The following is a 16569-nucleotide window of genomic DNA, read 5'->3' on the forward strand; positions in this document are numbered from 1 at the left end:
GTTTTCCACCTTTCTCTAGTAATTACCAAGGGGCATGAGAGCTCTTTGTTGAAAAGCAAAGCGATGTCTTTCGTAGCTTGCAAATGCATTCCGTGAGCTGAAAACCAAATCCTTTCCATTAGTCATGAACATGCTGCAAGCCAAAATACTACCTTAACGACACCTAGGCAGACCCTCTGACTTAGGAAATTTCTTAAGCAACGCTTCACAAACACACTGATGTTAAATCTCCAGAATCACTTGTGCAAACCCATGGAAAGTGTGGTTACACAGTGAAAAATAAGGTTTCAAAGAAGGTTATCTGCTCACCCAGCACATCTACTCACTTGAACACACCGGTGTGCTCGCAGAATTTAATATATTAGCTTCCGTTGGGTGTAGTTGAATACTCTTCAGAATAACAAAGCTAAGGGGCAATGAGGTGAATCCTATTCCTTCTCATGCATTGCTACCCCTGTAAAATACCTTTCACGTAGCTGCAAAAACTCCTGATAAGTAACCAGAACTAAACTCTGCTGGCGATATTCCACATTACCCAGAGAATGCAGTTCAATATTGCCAGCACTCCAGCACTGGCAGTTAGAGCCACTTTTTCACTAGAAGACTTTTAGTTGTGAGAAGAAGACTCTAGCAGAGAGAACCTGTGGTAAGTAAGCAGATGCTGCTTTTACCTCCTGACTTTTCAGGGTTGAAGCACATTTTAAGCCACGTCTTTCAGTGGCACCATCTGAGAATTTTGGCAGTGCGGTGGGAGGCGATGTGCAAAGAGATACTGAGTCTCACAGAGCCCTCCTTGGCATCACATCCAGTAACTTCCATTTCCTCCATGAGACTGAACTAGCCCTGTAACTGCTTGGGGTCAATATTCCCCATTTCAGTTTGAAAACACATCTTTGCAAAGTGCCTCTTTCACAAACAGACAAACTACCAGGAGTAAATTTATATAACAGGAATCTTTACGGGGAAAAAAAAAAGATGCCAGCAAGTTCCTAACAGTGAGCGTTCTCCAGGGACAACATTAAAGCAAACCCCACTGAATATGACAAATCAAAGAGTAACACACAGATTTTCTTATGGAGCAAGTACAAAGCCTGACATCTCCACCCACACAGAGCAGCTCAGTGATGGCAGTAAGACAGAGCAGCAATATGAGCAACATGAGACTCCAGAGGAATAAACAATATATTACTTCTGTCAACGAAAATGTATGTGTCTCTCTTTGTTCTTTTAATAAGACTCCCACAATATAATATTTTCTATTTTCAGCTAAACAAATCAGAGCAGAATTACTGTTTTCACTATCACGTTACACTGACGATTATTGGCTGTCATTAAGAGGCATAATACTTGCAATAGGGCTTGGGTATAACACTTCACTGTATTGTAAATTCTGCAACTTGTAACCAAAATGTCACTCACAGAACAGTTCAGTCTCTACCCACTTCAAGCTCAAACATATAAATCAACTTCTCTTCAATGTTAATGAATATTATGTTACTTACTTGCTCCTTGAAATTCTTATGCTCGCTCTCTCTCTTCATAAAATATATTTCCTACTACGCATTTTTCTCTGTAGTGCTCTTGCTCGTTATTATAACTAACAGTATTTTAATCTGTTTTCATATATTGAAAAACTGAGGTCAGACTTTCAGTGAAAACACTTGAAAACATGTGAACAGGCAGTAGATGTTACTAAGAGAAACTACCAGACTTGAAGGCACAAAATGAGCTCAACTCTCAGGAAGTCAGACCAGGCAAGGTACTCAAGGTAAGGCAATCCTAGGAGTAACGCCATCAGCCTCAGCTACTTCTACCAAGAGATCAAGTTTGTTTCTCAAACAGTCATGTTAATTCCTTTCAAAATTAGTCTAATACCAGTCAGAAATACCGACATTCAGGATACGGTTTAAGCCAAACATCTGAGTCCTGCGACTTAACAAATAAATACAGTCAGAATTCAGAGTTGTGTATTCCTGGAGGAAACCACAATGTGGATGGAAAGTAACATCTAAACAGAGCACATCAACGTGGGCAGGAATCTTACCACAACCTCAACCTTAACCCAAAATATGGGACTATTTCCACTAAAATACTTGCCTGAGTGGTCTCCAGACCTACAGATGTAATGAGGACAAGTCTCTGTTCCCTGCTTGTGCTCCCAACTGCTCCTCATTGCTTACACCCTGTCAGTTTGCTCAGATGTGCTGGTTGTAGCTGGGATAAAGTTAATTTTCTTCTCAGTGGCTGGTGTGGGGCTGCATTTTGGATTGATCATGGAAATGGTGTTGGTAACACAGGGATGTTTTCCTTACAGCTGGGCAGGGCTTACACAGAGTAGAAGCCTTTGCTGCCTCTCACCCCACTAGCAAGTAGCTGGGGGTGCACAAGGAGCTGGGAGGGGACAGAGCCAGGACAGCTGACCCCAGTGACCAAAGGGATGTCCCATACCCTATGACATCATGCTCAGGATATAAGGCTGGGGGAAGAAGGAGGGAGAGAGGGACATTCAGAGCAATAGCATTTGTCTTCCCAAGTCACCATTACAAGTGATGGAGCCCTGCTGTCCTGAGCATGGCTGAACACCTGCCTGCCTGTGGGACATGGGGAATGAATTCCTGGGTTTCTTGGCTTGTGTGCATGGCTTTTGCTTTACCTATTAAACTGCCTTTATCTCAGCCCAGGAGTTTCTCACTTTTACCCTTCTGATTCCCCCATCCTGCTGTGGGGGGAGTGGGTGAGTGGCTGCGTGGGGCTGAGCTGCCAGCTGGGTTGAACCACATCAGTCTGGGATAACAGAGGCAAGCAAGGAGGGGAATTCTGCTTTTTCCCTTAGGAGATCACTCGAGATACAAATTAGCTCCATAGTCAAGAATTTTTACTCCAGATGTAGTTGGGGGTTAACTACTTGTAGTCATTTCTATGGAGGAACTCACCCATTGTACAGAACTACATTGGCGCCACTGGCTTCCTGTCACGCACACGCATCAGGAACAAGAAAATAAGCATACAACAGAACAAGGGGGGGAAAGCCATGTTAATTTATCATTCATTTCAAAATACAAGTTATTACAAAGACTCTGGAAGAGAGGGAGGATTTGTCAGTGCCTTAATGAAACTTTCTGCACAGCTCTTTTAATCGGTTTCCACCCTTGTCTGTGCAGGAATGCCAAGCGTGCAATAAATTTCACACATTCACAGCATGAATGTATTCTTGTTGTGATCTCTGGGAGACCCATCAATCAGACCTGCACACAAGCAGCCCAGCAACATCCACAGATGCCCCTGCACTTACCACAGAAGATGCAATACAGCCTGTTCCAAGAGGTGTCACAGTCACCGGGAGGTGAAAGTACTCAGCATCCTGCAGGAGCTCTCCAGTCTCTCTGGATCAAGGCACACTCCCTTTTTCCTTAGGGGTCTCCGTATCTTTTACTTCTAACAAAACGAAACTGCAGCTACATACACTTGCTGACTACAAGGCAAACAGAAAACTTTCAAGCATGAATTTTTCTGCATCAGATCAGATGGCTGTGATGCTGTCACTAACAAGTGAGCAACTTCCTGTGAATATTTGTTAAAAAATCACTGTGGCCTTAATATGCTTAATAAATTTTGCTCTTTTTGTCCTAAAGTAAGCTTCCACTCAAGCGAGAGGTTCTCCTGCTACTTCAGTTTGCTAGAAAGCCTCTAATGGTAAACTCATCAAAGTATGGCTGCTTTGTTTTTCGTGCAGATTCATATCACCATGGTTTTACAACACATAAACCTGCCTGTGTCACTGAGAATTCTTTACGAGAGTTGTAAATCAAAGCTACATCCTGTTTTGGTTTATATTTCATACGATCACACCCTTCCAGGGAAGGAGTTCTTCCTAATATCTAACGTAAATCTCCTCTCCTACAGCTGAAGGCCATTACCCCTTGTCCTGTCACTCCACACCCTCATAACCAGCCCCTCTCCAGCTTCCCTGTACCCCATTCAGGTACTAGAAGGCTACAGTAATGTCTCCCCAGAGCCTTTTCTCCAGACCGAATGACCCCAACTCTCTCAGCCTATCTGCATAGCAGAGGTGCTCCAGCCCTTGGATCAACTTTATAGCCTCCTCTAGACTTGCTCCATCCAACAGGTCCATGTCTGTCTTGTACTGGGGACCCCAGAGCTGGATGTAGTACTGCAGGGGGGGGTCTCACCAGAGCAGAGGGGCAGAATCCCCTCCATTGCCCTGGTGGTCATGTTGCTTTTGATACAGCCCAAAATACACAGTTGGCTTTCTGGGCTGCAAGCAGACATTGACAGGTCACGTAGGTTTTTAGTCCACCAAGACCCCAAGCCTCAGGGCTGCCATCAATCAACAGCCTTGCACTTGGCCTTGTTGAACTTCATGTGGTTCACATGGGCCCTCCTCTCAAGCCTGTTGAAGTCCCTTTGGATGGAAGACTTGGTAAATAGCTTTGTTAAACATCTTTGTTAAAATATTCAAGTGCCTTCTGCATACATAAAATGTCACATATGCCCAAAAGTTGCTTTCAGTCACTTTACAAAAAAACCCCAACCAACCAAAATTGAACTGCCTGCTGAAGGCTATTCTTCAGTCACAGTCCGTGCAAAATTGTGTTAGCAGCCTTGAAGCTTTTGTGTTTTAACATGAACATTGACTACCAGAGAGGGCCCTAAAGACAAAGACATTTACTGAATGTAAATGTTCAGTGAAGACAAAGGTTATCTTATACTTTCCTGAAATCTGACCATGCTAGAAACTCCACATCCTATTTCCAAGCTTTGCTTAAGAGTTGAAATCAGTTCATGAAAGGAACCAGCAATGAAATATTCTTAAACCTGGTGATTGATTACATTGTAATAGCCAGGAGTTCTGATAACCTCACAGGCCATGGGACTGCAAAACCTTTGCTTGTAGGACTGAGAAACCTGATCCATCACAACACCACAGCAGATGGGGCATGGGCAGAATGACTGCCTGGCAAGCCAAAGCTCCAGTCAGCAGGAAATGGATTTGGTCTGAATTGGTGGCTTTGATCCAAATCAAGCAGGAAACAAACTCTTTTGAAAATGCCCACAAACTGGAAATTCCCAGAAAGGTCACTTAGGAAACATCAAAACACTTCCAAAACACAATTCCCAAGTTCCCAAGCCCATGGCTGATCAGTGACAGTCTCTGGCAATGGCAGCAGCATCTGTGAATGCCAGCTCCATAGAGTAGCTGCAGGAGCTCCTGAGACCCTCTGGCTGCGGTGCAGCCTTGATGTTGAGGACTGCCTCAGGAACCCTGCCCAAGGTCACAGCTCTGTGACCAGGAGTGCACAACCTCTGGCACTCCTACTTCAGCCAAACCTGGGACCTTCCAAACATGGAAATCAAAGTGGTGTTCAAGATCCCAGGGTTTTCTTGCGTTTAGCTTTACAGCAGGTTGGAAGCAGCTGCCCAAGATCACCAGATGGAGGTTCAAGGCCTCAATACTAGGACAGACCTCAGTGCCATTGGACAGACTCCAAGACAGAGGAGGCTGCACTGCCTGAACTGACCTGTCAGGAAGTGCTCCAGGAACCAGGGGAGCTCAGTTTGGCAAGAACTCACCAAATGAGATAACTTCAATCAAATCTTTTAGGCCCAGCAGATGTGCTGTTTCCAGTTAAACTTTGTTTTACCAGTGTGTTTCTAACTAGCATGGAATAGCAATCACCTCTCCATGGCTTACCTTCACAGAGTCATTCGTATTTATGAAACCACAGTACATCCAGGCCAGCTTTAAGATCTTGAGCCCAGTGGCTGGCAGCATTATTTACAGATAAGAAGAATTCAGCAGCAACGCCTTCAGGTACCCTGGGTGCCCCAGCTGCTCCCTCCCGCCTCTGCAAGGTCCCTCGTCAGAGCTCTTGGCAACTGTTCACAGGGTTGAGATGAACAATTTTCAAACTTCTAGAATATGCTTGAGTTTTTCTTTAGTGTGGAAAGGTAAATCATGTACTGAGAACAAGGCAAAGCAAAGACAAAGCGTGACCTCTCTATTTGCACATCTGCTTCAGTTCACACTCCAAGTGAGATTTGTTATTAAAAACTTTGGGTAACTGATGGGTATTTTGAAGAATGTGAAAGAGCAACATTGCTTCCCAGGAACCACAGCAGGACCGTATGAGACTTGCTTTTGGTTCTGCAGTGATGATTAGGGACTTCAAGGAGGGACAGTTGTTTTCTGCATTGCAAGTATATGATCTAGTGCCCTGAGGTTCCCTTATGTATTTCTGACTCCTTCTAACAAAGAGAGTTTAATTGAAGTTTTTCTTGTATAAACCAACTTTTTTTTCTTGTTGAAGATGTTACTTATCCAGATCATAAGCATATTTTAACGCAAGACAATTACTTCCTCTTCTCCATCAGAAAAAGATGGGCGGGGGGAGGGGGGAAATGCATTACTATGGGGGTAATGAGTGGGTGATGATGGTGCCTGTGTCAGCTGGTCTGGTTTATATATCTCAAGATAGGTTTTGCTCCAGAGTCTTTTTTGGCAGCTTAACTGCCCTTGACTACCCTTGTTCACAACAGTACCTTTGAAATTGGGTCCCTACATTAATGAGCTAGCCTACAACCCAAAGAGTTAGAAATTGAACCTAAACCAGCATGCATCCTTGTGCCTCACTGCGTTAGCTGTTCTGGCCCAAAGTGATTTGAATGTAAGATCCCTTTCAAAGTACTGCCAACTGAAAGTTCTTTTCTGTTAGTAGATCCCAACTGCTTAATTATTTCATGAGCATCACAGCGTGTCTGGGTGAAAGGGCTGATGGCTCAAAACTTGGAGTTTCACAAACCTTGCAGGCTGAGAAGCACCAGCCTCCACTCTGGACATGAACTGCTTTCTGGAGTGACCTGGAAGTGAAGCAAAGGCAGACCAGAGGCGTGTTCGACAAGGGCTAGGACAAGCAGGCAAGAAGACAGATTTGCTGGGATTAATAAGGAAGGTCGTAGTTATTTCGTTCTCTTGATTTGCAGGATGTTATCAAGTATAAAGTCATATGGCAAAGTTGATGCTGCATGGGCCCTCCCCCTCAAATCACATCTGAGCAGCAATGAAACAGCACAGCATGAAGTCCAGGCTCCTCTGTGTCCCCACAGAATCTAGGAAAACTGTTGAAGTTGGGCAGTGCTGGGGCTGGACTATCAGCCCTCACTGGTGCCTGAACACACAGCGGGGAAGCCACCACCTCTCTGTTCCCACACAAGTACCAATAAAAGATCAAATCTGGTTTATAGCCTCAGAGTCTTCCTGTGCATCTTCTGGTCATTTAGACATTTGAAGTGGCTGCAGCATGCACATAAAACAGTCAGAGAGCCCTGGCAGCTACTGACAACCAACCTGTACAGACTTAGAATGTGAGACTGAAATGGATAGGGATGATCTAGGGCTGCATTTATCTTTTATAATTTCTTCCTTTTAAAATGATTTAGGATAGTCCCACAAAGGTCTATATTTATCCAAAGAATCTTAATGAGTTGGCTCAATTTCATTCAGAGACTTAGGCTAATGCATCTCATCTATCCTGTACAAGTAGCAATTATGCACCTGGAAGAAAAGCTTTGTTTCCAGGGTGCTGTAAGTCTGTGCCAGTAAAGCTACCAACTGCAGCTGTAGTTTAGAAGAAAAGAAACTTTAGAGCAACAAGTCTACAATCTGCAAACCAGGATTATAAACTAAATACTCTCCCTGCAACCATTTCACTGATAAAACTGTGGGAACCAGGAGATCATCTCCATTAGTACGTAAAAAAGAAAACCAAAAAAGTGTGACTCCAAACATGTATTTTGAAAATACCAAAGAACTATGACATTTTTGCTCTGCCAGAAAAATCATCACATCTTGATTGAATACTTTGCTTTCTCGCTTCCTTTTCCAAGCTGAAATGTCAACTATTTTAAGTAAAAACGGAATATTACTCAACCACAAATCAGAAAAGAACTTTGATGCCAGAGCTGTCATTAAAAAGGCACATTCCAGTTATATACTTGCAGTTTTACTATTAAGAAAACAGAGATTAAGCCCTTCCAAATGCCTTGCTGCTTGATGACACAATCACTAGCATGTTATTAAAGCTCAACACTCTGACATTCCAGTCATTATATCTGCAAACACTAAGACATTACAGAATGAGGAAACCATCCTTTGATTAAAACCAAGGACATCTAATTGTGGCAGGTGAATGTTTTATCTAGGGAGATGAAATCCATATACATGCTATTTTTATGCAGTCTTCATGTTCATTTATACAATTTGCTGGTTTAAAAGGGTTTAACAGTCAATCAAGAGTTCAAGTATAAAACTCCATAACAGAAGAAAATTATATCATGTTATTGAAGTCAGCTAGATAAACAATACCTTCTGATTATGATGATATCATTATGTGCTTCAGAATGAACAGTAAGACAGAAAACATTCACCTGGTTTCATATTCAAAATACTTGCTGAGATTCATGTATAAATGGATGAATGAACAGAAGGGTAATTGTGTATTATTTTAATATAATAAAGTCAAATTTATTCAAATTAGTAAGAAAAAAAGGTGTCTCTTTATATCTTGTGTGGAGTTCTGCCTTACTGAATTTGTGCTTGTTTATGATTCTGACAAGCTACAAAAAGAGAGATATAAATACAGAGCCAGGACTAAATGTGTACCTCTATTCTTTTGCAAGCAAACTGTCACAATATTATGCTCATTAAAAAGCTTTTGAAAACTAATAGCTAAGTGAAACACCAGACTTAATGACTTGAGATAAATACTTTTCAACAGAGCTCTTTAAGCCACTGTAACAACAAACCTCTTAAACAGTAGAATCACATACGCCAAACAAACAACAGAGAACCTGTGTTCACGGCAATCAGGCTTGCCACTGGCTTCAGTAAGAACTAGACCAAAATAAAAACTGCTACAATTTTTACATTTCCTTTTGGATTGAATCTTCCTTCCATTTTCTTGCTACACCCAGCCAAAGATGGACTCCTCCTAGAGAAAAAAAGATTACAAAAGTAAAGTGCTGCATTCCCTTTAATATGAAAAATCAGATATAAAGTGTGGCAAATAAAGACCCTATTCAGATTCTTCAGCTTTCATTCTAGAGCACCACAGAAGGATTTAGCTCAATAAAAAGGTGAAATCAACCTCCTGAAAGGCAATGCACACAGCCCTTCCTGCTGAGGACAGAGCTCTCCTCCTTCCCAAACATGACTGAAATCTTCAAATATCATTCAAGCCCAATATCAGTAATACTGTATACAACCAGTACTTATTAATAGTGTTAAACAACAACAGTGCATCATTTAAAAATGAATATTTTGTTTATGGAGGCATTTAAGCTTGTTTGGCAATTAATGAGCTACATACATACCCTGTCCAGGTAGGATGCCTCATTCTGTGAACTTTGGTTCGTAACATTGCCTGTGGGAGAATATTACATGGAGACACATCATCATTTTCAGTCACACCAAATCTAATCTTAATTGCAGCATTCCAAGGATTAAAGAGGTAATATTAGAATTCAAATAGATTTTTGTTCTCTCAAGAAAACTATTTATAGAGGTAATAAAATGCAGCATTCATTTTCTAGCTTTATTAATCTAGTAAAAAAAGAGATAAAAATAAACCCAGTTTATTCAGATTTGTTGATCCATATCTAAATGTCTGCTAGAATTATTCTGTTTGCTTCTTGTTTAATTAAAAATTCAGATCAATAGGAGACTTATCTCCTTGATTTGGTGTTGTATAAAATCTACTAATTAGAAAGAAGGTATTAGAAGTAATGGCTTTCACCTAAATAGAGCTTAATATAGAGTCTGAATTAAAGCTCCTGAAAAATGAGGCACAATTACAATTAAGGATAGAGTAACTGTTGGGGAGGGGGTTGGTTGCTTGATTGAGCCAGGTTTTTTATTTAAGTCGCTGGAAATTATATATAAAGGTAACACTCATGCTCCAGTTGACAAAAAGAAGTTAGTGTCTGAAAAGGGAATGGGCCCCATCCATAAATGCAAGATTGACAAAGCAGCACACTGCAAAGCCATAGCAAATGGAAAAGCAGATTAGCAGCTGTTAAGTTAAGATGCTAAATTCATTTAAGAGGTCACATATCAGCAGAATTTTTTTTGGGGGTGTGGTTTTGGTTTTTTACATTAATTTGAAATTTTAAGGCAATCACCTATTAAATGTTTCTACTCCTATTTCCTTGTCTCTTGTTCTTTTTCTTGAAAGCAAGCAAACAAAAATCCTGGAAGACTTGGGTTTTTTACTTCATGTCTTACACATACATCTACATCCTACACACACATGAATAGCAGTGCACAAACCCCCCTGCAGTAAGCTAAGAGAAAGCATGTGGCAGCTGCTAGACCAGAACCTTCCCATCAGGTAGAGAAGCACCACGTTACAAGGTGTCTGCAGCAGGTAGTGTAGCAGAACAAGTCCTACAACAGTTCCACGATTCTAACCTGTCACAGGTACTCACTCCTACAGGCCTGAGTTAGAGGAGGCTGCAATACTTACTCTCTCATTACTGCAGACAAATGAGCAATGATAGGGATGGCAAATGTGTCATATAGAGAAGCAGACAGCATTTTACTTGATGACAAAGGCATGAGAATCAGGGTTATCAGAGCCAGGATACAGTTTCCATGTGAGGATCTCGTAGACTGGAGTTTCTTAGCATAGAAATGAGAGAGGCCAATGAAATCTTGATTGGTATAAAGAGTGTGAAAAGCACATAATCAATATGCATACTACCTGAATTAATCAGGAATTTGGTTTAAAGCAAACAGAAGTGCTTTTCCGCATAATGCAGAATATGTGTGGAATAACTGTGGAATACATTGTTCCAGAATGCTGTGGAATTTCTTCTATCATTCCAATAGCATCCACTGTCAGTTGCAGGGGATGTCCATTGGAGCAAAGAGATGTCTGGTTTGAACCAGAATGGCTATTCTGTTCCCATGAAGAAGATTTTTGAGGGAGTGTTTTCTTGCCATGTATGTGGAAATCTAATCAGTATGCAACACACAGCATTTTACAAAAATAAGATACTGGCAACAGTGGACTTACATTTTGGTATATACCCTGACATGCCTCTCAGGGAGAACTTCCAGCAGCACAGGTGTTAGTTAAGCAGAGGCACTGCAGGTGAATATGTCATGTTTTTGTAACTTGTCTGGTAACTCTTCATGGATTAGTATATTCTTTTTCTTAAAAACTCATCAGACTGTGAGGCCAGAAATTCCAATTACATTTGTAAGCATACTCTGTTTTATCTTAAATTGTGCAGCGACTACAATGTCTCTAATTGAAGTTGTCTCAATGCAGAGCACCAGTTTTAATTCCCGAGTCGTTTTCAGTAATGAAATAGCTGTATTCAGGCCACAGAGTGAGAACAAGTTCAATGGTTATGTTAAATTGTGTTACAGCTACCTTTGGGGAGCATCTAATTTATTTTCTCTATGAAACCAGCCACAATTTTCCTATGTGAAAAAATAAATCATTCATACAAATCCTGCCTGAGACCAACCTATGAATAATAGTTTAATTACATATTTCACATGTTCAGAAAAACTTGCATATATTTCATGTCTTCAGTGTTAGACTGCAGCAAACACGTCTGCCATCCTTCCTCCAAATTAATACAGATACAACCCTCAGTGAAACACAAGGGTTTGTCAGACATGGCCTGAAATGTCTGAAATGGGCCATGAATTCCACAGGTTATGAATTGTAAAGCCTACTACCCACAATAAACAGCTGAAAGGACCTGAAACCCAGGGGTCCTAAGTCAAAGTACTTGCATTAAAAATTGGGTTTTCTCTAGTAAAGCAGAACATTATCAGTTCCTTGCCTACCTTCTCCATTAACCTGGCTGCAAGTCAAGAGTCGACTTCTGAACTTTTCATTTTCTTCCAGCATTTTTGAAATTACTTTCCACACCTTACGCCAGACTTTGGACTGCAAGATAAAATTGAACTTTCTCAGTGAAGCATATAAAAAGTTTGCATTAAAACAGATATAGGGTAGAACTTGGAAGTCTCCAGCATGACTATGAAGCCCAAGAGTTTTTGTGTTGAGGACTGGGAAAGAGGAGATGTGGAGGAGGTAGATATGTATGTACTGAAAGAATCACCTCTCTTTAAAAGTGAAAACCCATAAATTACTCCACAATTTTCCACATGAGATATCCTCCTCCTTTCTTGCCTAGAATTCTTGTTTATCCAGGACTTGTGAAGTGCCCTTTGAGATAAGAAGAGCTTATGAAAGCATGTGTAGAGCTATTAAACTCCCTTCAGAGTCATCCAAAGGGGGTGGTGGTGTGTGTGTAAGATTGCTTATTTTTTTCAGGAGCAAAAACTTTCCCATGTAGTCCCTCAACAGCAGCATAATTCAGACCTCAGACTCAGGTCCCAGTATAGCAACAGCCTATTTCTTATCGAATCCATATTAATCTGTTTTATAGATGTTGATGACCTTTATTTTAGAGGCATAAAGCTCCATCTATAGAGGGCACATTTCAAACTTGTGCATTGAATATATTGCATTGGAAGTGTTGACAAAGGCAGTGAGAGCAGGAGGCAGCCTAACAAATTCAAATGGCTGTTAACATGCTAGCATTACCTCTTTTGCCAGACCCCATCCATGAAACTACTTTAAAGAGAATTCCTTTCTCATGGACATTTATTGCTAAAACATTATATGTATTCCTCATTCTTTTTGAAGACTAATGCACTAGAGGAGAGATACTGAAGTATGTTATTAGCTGCTCCTCTGAAGTCAGTAGTATTTTGCTGGTTTTAATGAAGTATCTGTGACATTACTGTATTACAGTCTAGCTGATCACTTGTACTTCACACATTAGCAAATCACATAATGAGTTAGCATTTTAATAAATGTGCCTTTTAAAATTTCAAGCATTCATTGGACTACTGAACAGGAACAGAAAAACATTTGTGAAACAAAGTCATTTCTCATTGTTACTACTCTGGAGTTAATAGCACTGATTCTCGCCTTCAGTTATGTGTAACCTGTGGGATTTCTTTCTTTAGAGCATAAGAGGAAGAGAGGCTGCAGAGCTGTTCCCTGCTGGGTTTCACCCAGCAAGGTGTGCAGCACCCTGGCCCCAATCCAGCAAAGCATTTCAGTACAGCCTTTAAGTCAACACCATGCTCTCATTTTTCAAGGTAAGCACACACTTAAGTGCTTTATTGAATGAGAGCCAGAATTTTAAAGCCTCCAGAGAGGGGAAAATAATACCATTTTCCTTTTCTGTAAGGTTTTCAGTAACAGACTACCAATTGGATCTTTTAATCTCCCTCGTGCTCTCACAGACATACACAGAACAAGCAGGAAGCGATTTTCTCAAATGCAGAAGCAGCTTATTCAGCTCCTGTGTTTTATACCTTTTGCTTCTTTCGTTTAATTACTTTATCAACATTTCTTGAAGGGAAAGGAAAGTCAAAGGGGTCAGCCTTGGCCTCTTGAAGGTCACCTAGGAAGAGAGTTTAGAAAGCATATTCTAAATGTTTACAATACGTTCCTGAGAAAGTTGTGAGATCTCTCAGAAGGATACTTGTTTCTGGTTCCAGCAGGTTACAGGATAACAGTCCTCACATGGTGCTGACTATCACCTTCCTTGTTTTCTCCATTATAACCATGAGGCACATGGGCACCTCTCAAACTCCTCAAAACAGATTTCAGAACTGTACAGCAAACAAAAATTAAGAAAATAGGCTTCTGGGCAATACAAACTAGCTTTTAATTCCCTCTTTTTCCCCTTGTTGTGGCATCTACTAAGATTCTGCCTGAGATCAAAGAGGAAATTGGGGGTAGACTGAGGCAAGAGACCAGACAAATCACTCCTGCTAGCACTCAAAAAAAAAAAAAAAAGAATGGCAGGTTGGACTGCAGAGCCAGCTGCAAGGAGGAAGGACTCAGGTGACTTCTGAGCAGCATGAGGACAGTGGCTTTTCTGCTGGACAGGCAGGACATGGCATACAGCTGAACGTGAGGGTGACTCAACTGGGGATGCTGTGACCCCCCCCAACCCCCACAGCCACAGGCTTGTCCCCTGCCTCAGCAGGGCTGCAGGCAAACCTGCAGCCTCCAGGCCACCACAGTTTCACCACCAGATACCCAGGGCAACAAGGCTTTGAGTTACCTACCTGTAATCCCAGTCTGGCTCTGAGCTACTGGCTGGCATGACTTAGAAAACAACCCAGCAGAGCTGGTGCTTTTAATTACAGACTAATGCAACATTTAACTCAGTCATCTTTGGGAAAAATGGCTTTTAGGAGGAGGAAGAAATAAAAGAAAATTAAAACAACTCAAGAACAACAATTTAGTAAAATTCAGGACTGCCCTATCTGTGTCACCCATCATTTCCAGCTTGCACCCCAGCTCCTTGTCTGGAAGCCACGTCACGTTCTCCATTTTCGCTCCATTTCATCCTGTGCAGCAGAGCTGTTTCATAACAAATCACCACCAGTGGAAAACTGCCTAATCTTTTTTCTTTGCTCTCATAAAAAAAGGCACCCATGCCCATGCCAAGTTTCTTTGATCCCAGCCACAAAGAAAGCAAATTAAAAAACATCTCTGAGCAGTCACAGCAACAAGGGAGCCAGCAGCACAGTGGCACTCTGGTTAGGCGGGAATCTCCTCAGAAGGGGCAGGACAGACCCAAGAGGTTTGGTGCAGCCCTTTTAGACATAGCTCTTTTTTTGGCCTTATCACTATGATAGGAAAGGATGAGGAAAGCTGTGATGCAGGCAGCCACCTTACCTTACAGGACAGAGACACTGTTGCTCAACAGTGTAAGAGTTGGGGGCAAAAATATTAAATTTTTCACTCCTGTAAGTGTAAAACCGTGTTCTGCCTCCTGTCTAAATACCCAGTCTGGCTGCCACTGTCCCGCATTCACCCTTCAGCACAGCCAGCCAGGTTGGAAGGGAAGATGCTACTGGGACAACATCAACAACACACTACAGGGTTTCCTGACAGAGGAAGGGGACATGGCAGGGATCAGCCCTGTGCTCTCCCATGCCCAGGGGCTCAGAGGACCCGGGGCTCAGCGACACGTACCTTGATGGCGGCTGACAGCTTTCACCATGCCACAGCTCCTCACCGCCTCCACCCTGCCATCAGCAGCGGGCAGCCCGGGGCTGCCCTTGTGCCCTGGTGCTGGGGTGGCCTTCTGCCCCCTGACTTCCAGTGTGGGGCTCAGCTGGGAAGATGGGGGCCCGGCCTGTCGGCCCTCCCCGGCCTGTCGGCAGCCCCTGCTGTAGCGGATGACAGAGCCGCAGCGGTGCGAGCCGAAGGTGTTGACATAGACGAGTTGCATGCGTGGGCTGCAGCCTGACTCTGTCTCTGATGAGGCAGGATGCGGGCAAGGCCGCCCCAGTCCCTTCCTTCGGGCAGGCATGGCCTGGGGAGACCTGCAGAGCACCTCCTGCCTTGTCCTGCCTGACCGCCTTCGTCCCATTGTGCTGTCCCTGCTGGATGGTGAGAAAGGGAGAGGTAGATGGTTCCTGACTAGGAAGGAACAGGGGGCTCGGTGCAGAGTAGGAGTGGGCCTCGTACCCTCCTGATCTCTCTCAGACACGCCCAGGGGTAACCTGCCCCACAAGGTTGCTTTTGGCCAGTGTTAGTTAGGGTTCAGCACCAAGCGTGCTGCCTGAAGCTGTATATTGATACGCTTCACACTAGTTGTTGGTGAAGCAATACAGGGGACTCCAGCCTGAAGGCAGCGATGTGCTGTCTGTCCCTGCTGCAATCTACAGAGGAGGAACAGGCAGCGTCCCTTGGTGCAGGTGGTTCTGCATTTCCGCCACTGACAGAGTGAGTGAACTTCCACATGGGGGTGGCAGCCCTTATCTGCTAGGGCATGGGGCGGCTCCAGCCACCAGGCAAACGTTTCTGAAACATTAAATACCTGTCGTCAATTTGCCCTTTGGGCAGCAGCAGGCAAGCATGTGTGCTGCTCAGAGGACACCCATCAAGGTCAAGAGTCCTTCCCATGAAGGGGCCCTATGAAGAGGTGCCCACAGCAGCACCAGGTTCATGGGGTACAGCCAGCAACAAGTGGGATTTTTCAAACCACTTAAGAGCCCAAGTCCCTTTGATTTTTGTTTTAGCACTGAAATGCTGCTCTGTGTTATTATTTCCCAGACTTCTAGTACATGTCACTGTTCAGAGCAGGGAAAGCCTTATGACTTACAAAGACTTAATTCCACTAAAAAGACCTTTTTCCTAACTGCTTTAGCAGCACCAGCAACATGAACAGCGCTGACAACTTCTCGCCCTTGCGAATGGCTCTGAAAACACCAGGAAGCAAGCCGGAGCCTTTCCCCGGCCTCCGGAGGTCTGCGGGCGGCTGTCACCGTGCCCCTGGGCGGCAGGGTGCTGTGCGAAGGGACCCCACGAGGTGGCAGCCTTCCCCACCGAACGCCCCGCTCCCGCCGGACACCGAGCCGGGAGCCCACGGCCGGGCGGGAAAAGCCCACGGCCGCCCGCCAAGGGTCTGGGGGCTGCCGGTGAAACGGCG

The 16569-nt window shown here is 43.3% G+C and overlaps 1 protein-coding gene across 1 annotated transcript; it reads right to left on the minus strand.

The window, feature by feature from the left end:
* Positions 1 to 8981: 8981 nt before the first annotated feature.
* On the minus strand, positions 8982 to 15366 carry LOC311195345 (uncharacterized protein C5orf47; the record flags this gene model as incomplete). Its single annotated transcript, XM_084268726.1, has 5 exons — positions 8982 to 9008; positions 9391 to 9440; positions 11882 to 11984; positions 13430 to 13518; positions 15108 to 15366. 5 exons carry the CDS (start codon positions 15364 to 15366, stop codon positions 8982 to 8984), a joined length of 528 nt encoding a protein of 175 aa, XP_084124852.1.
* Between the last annotated feature and the right edge of the window lie 1203 nt (positions 15367 to 16569).

Source organism: Gallinula chloropus (genome assembly GCF_964237585.1).
Source record: "Gallinula chloropus genome assembly, chromosome: 10".
Lineage (NCBI taxonomy): Eukaryota > Metazoa > Chordata > Aves > Gruiformes > Rallidae > Gallinula > Gallinula chloropus.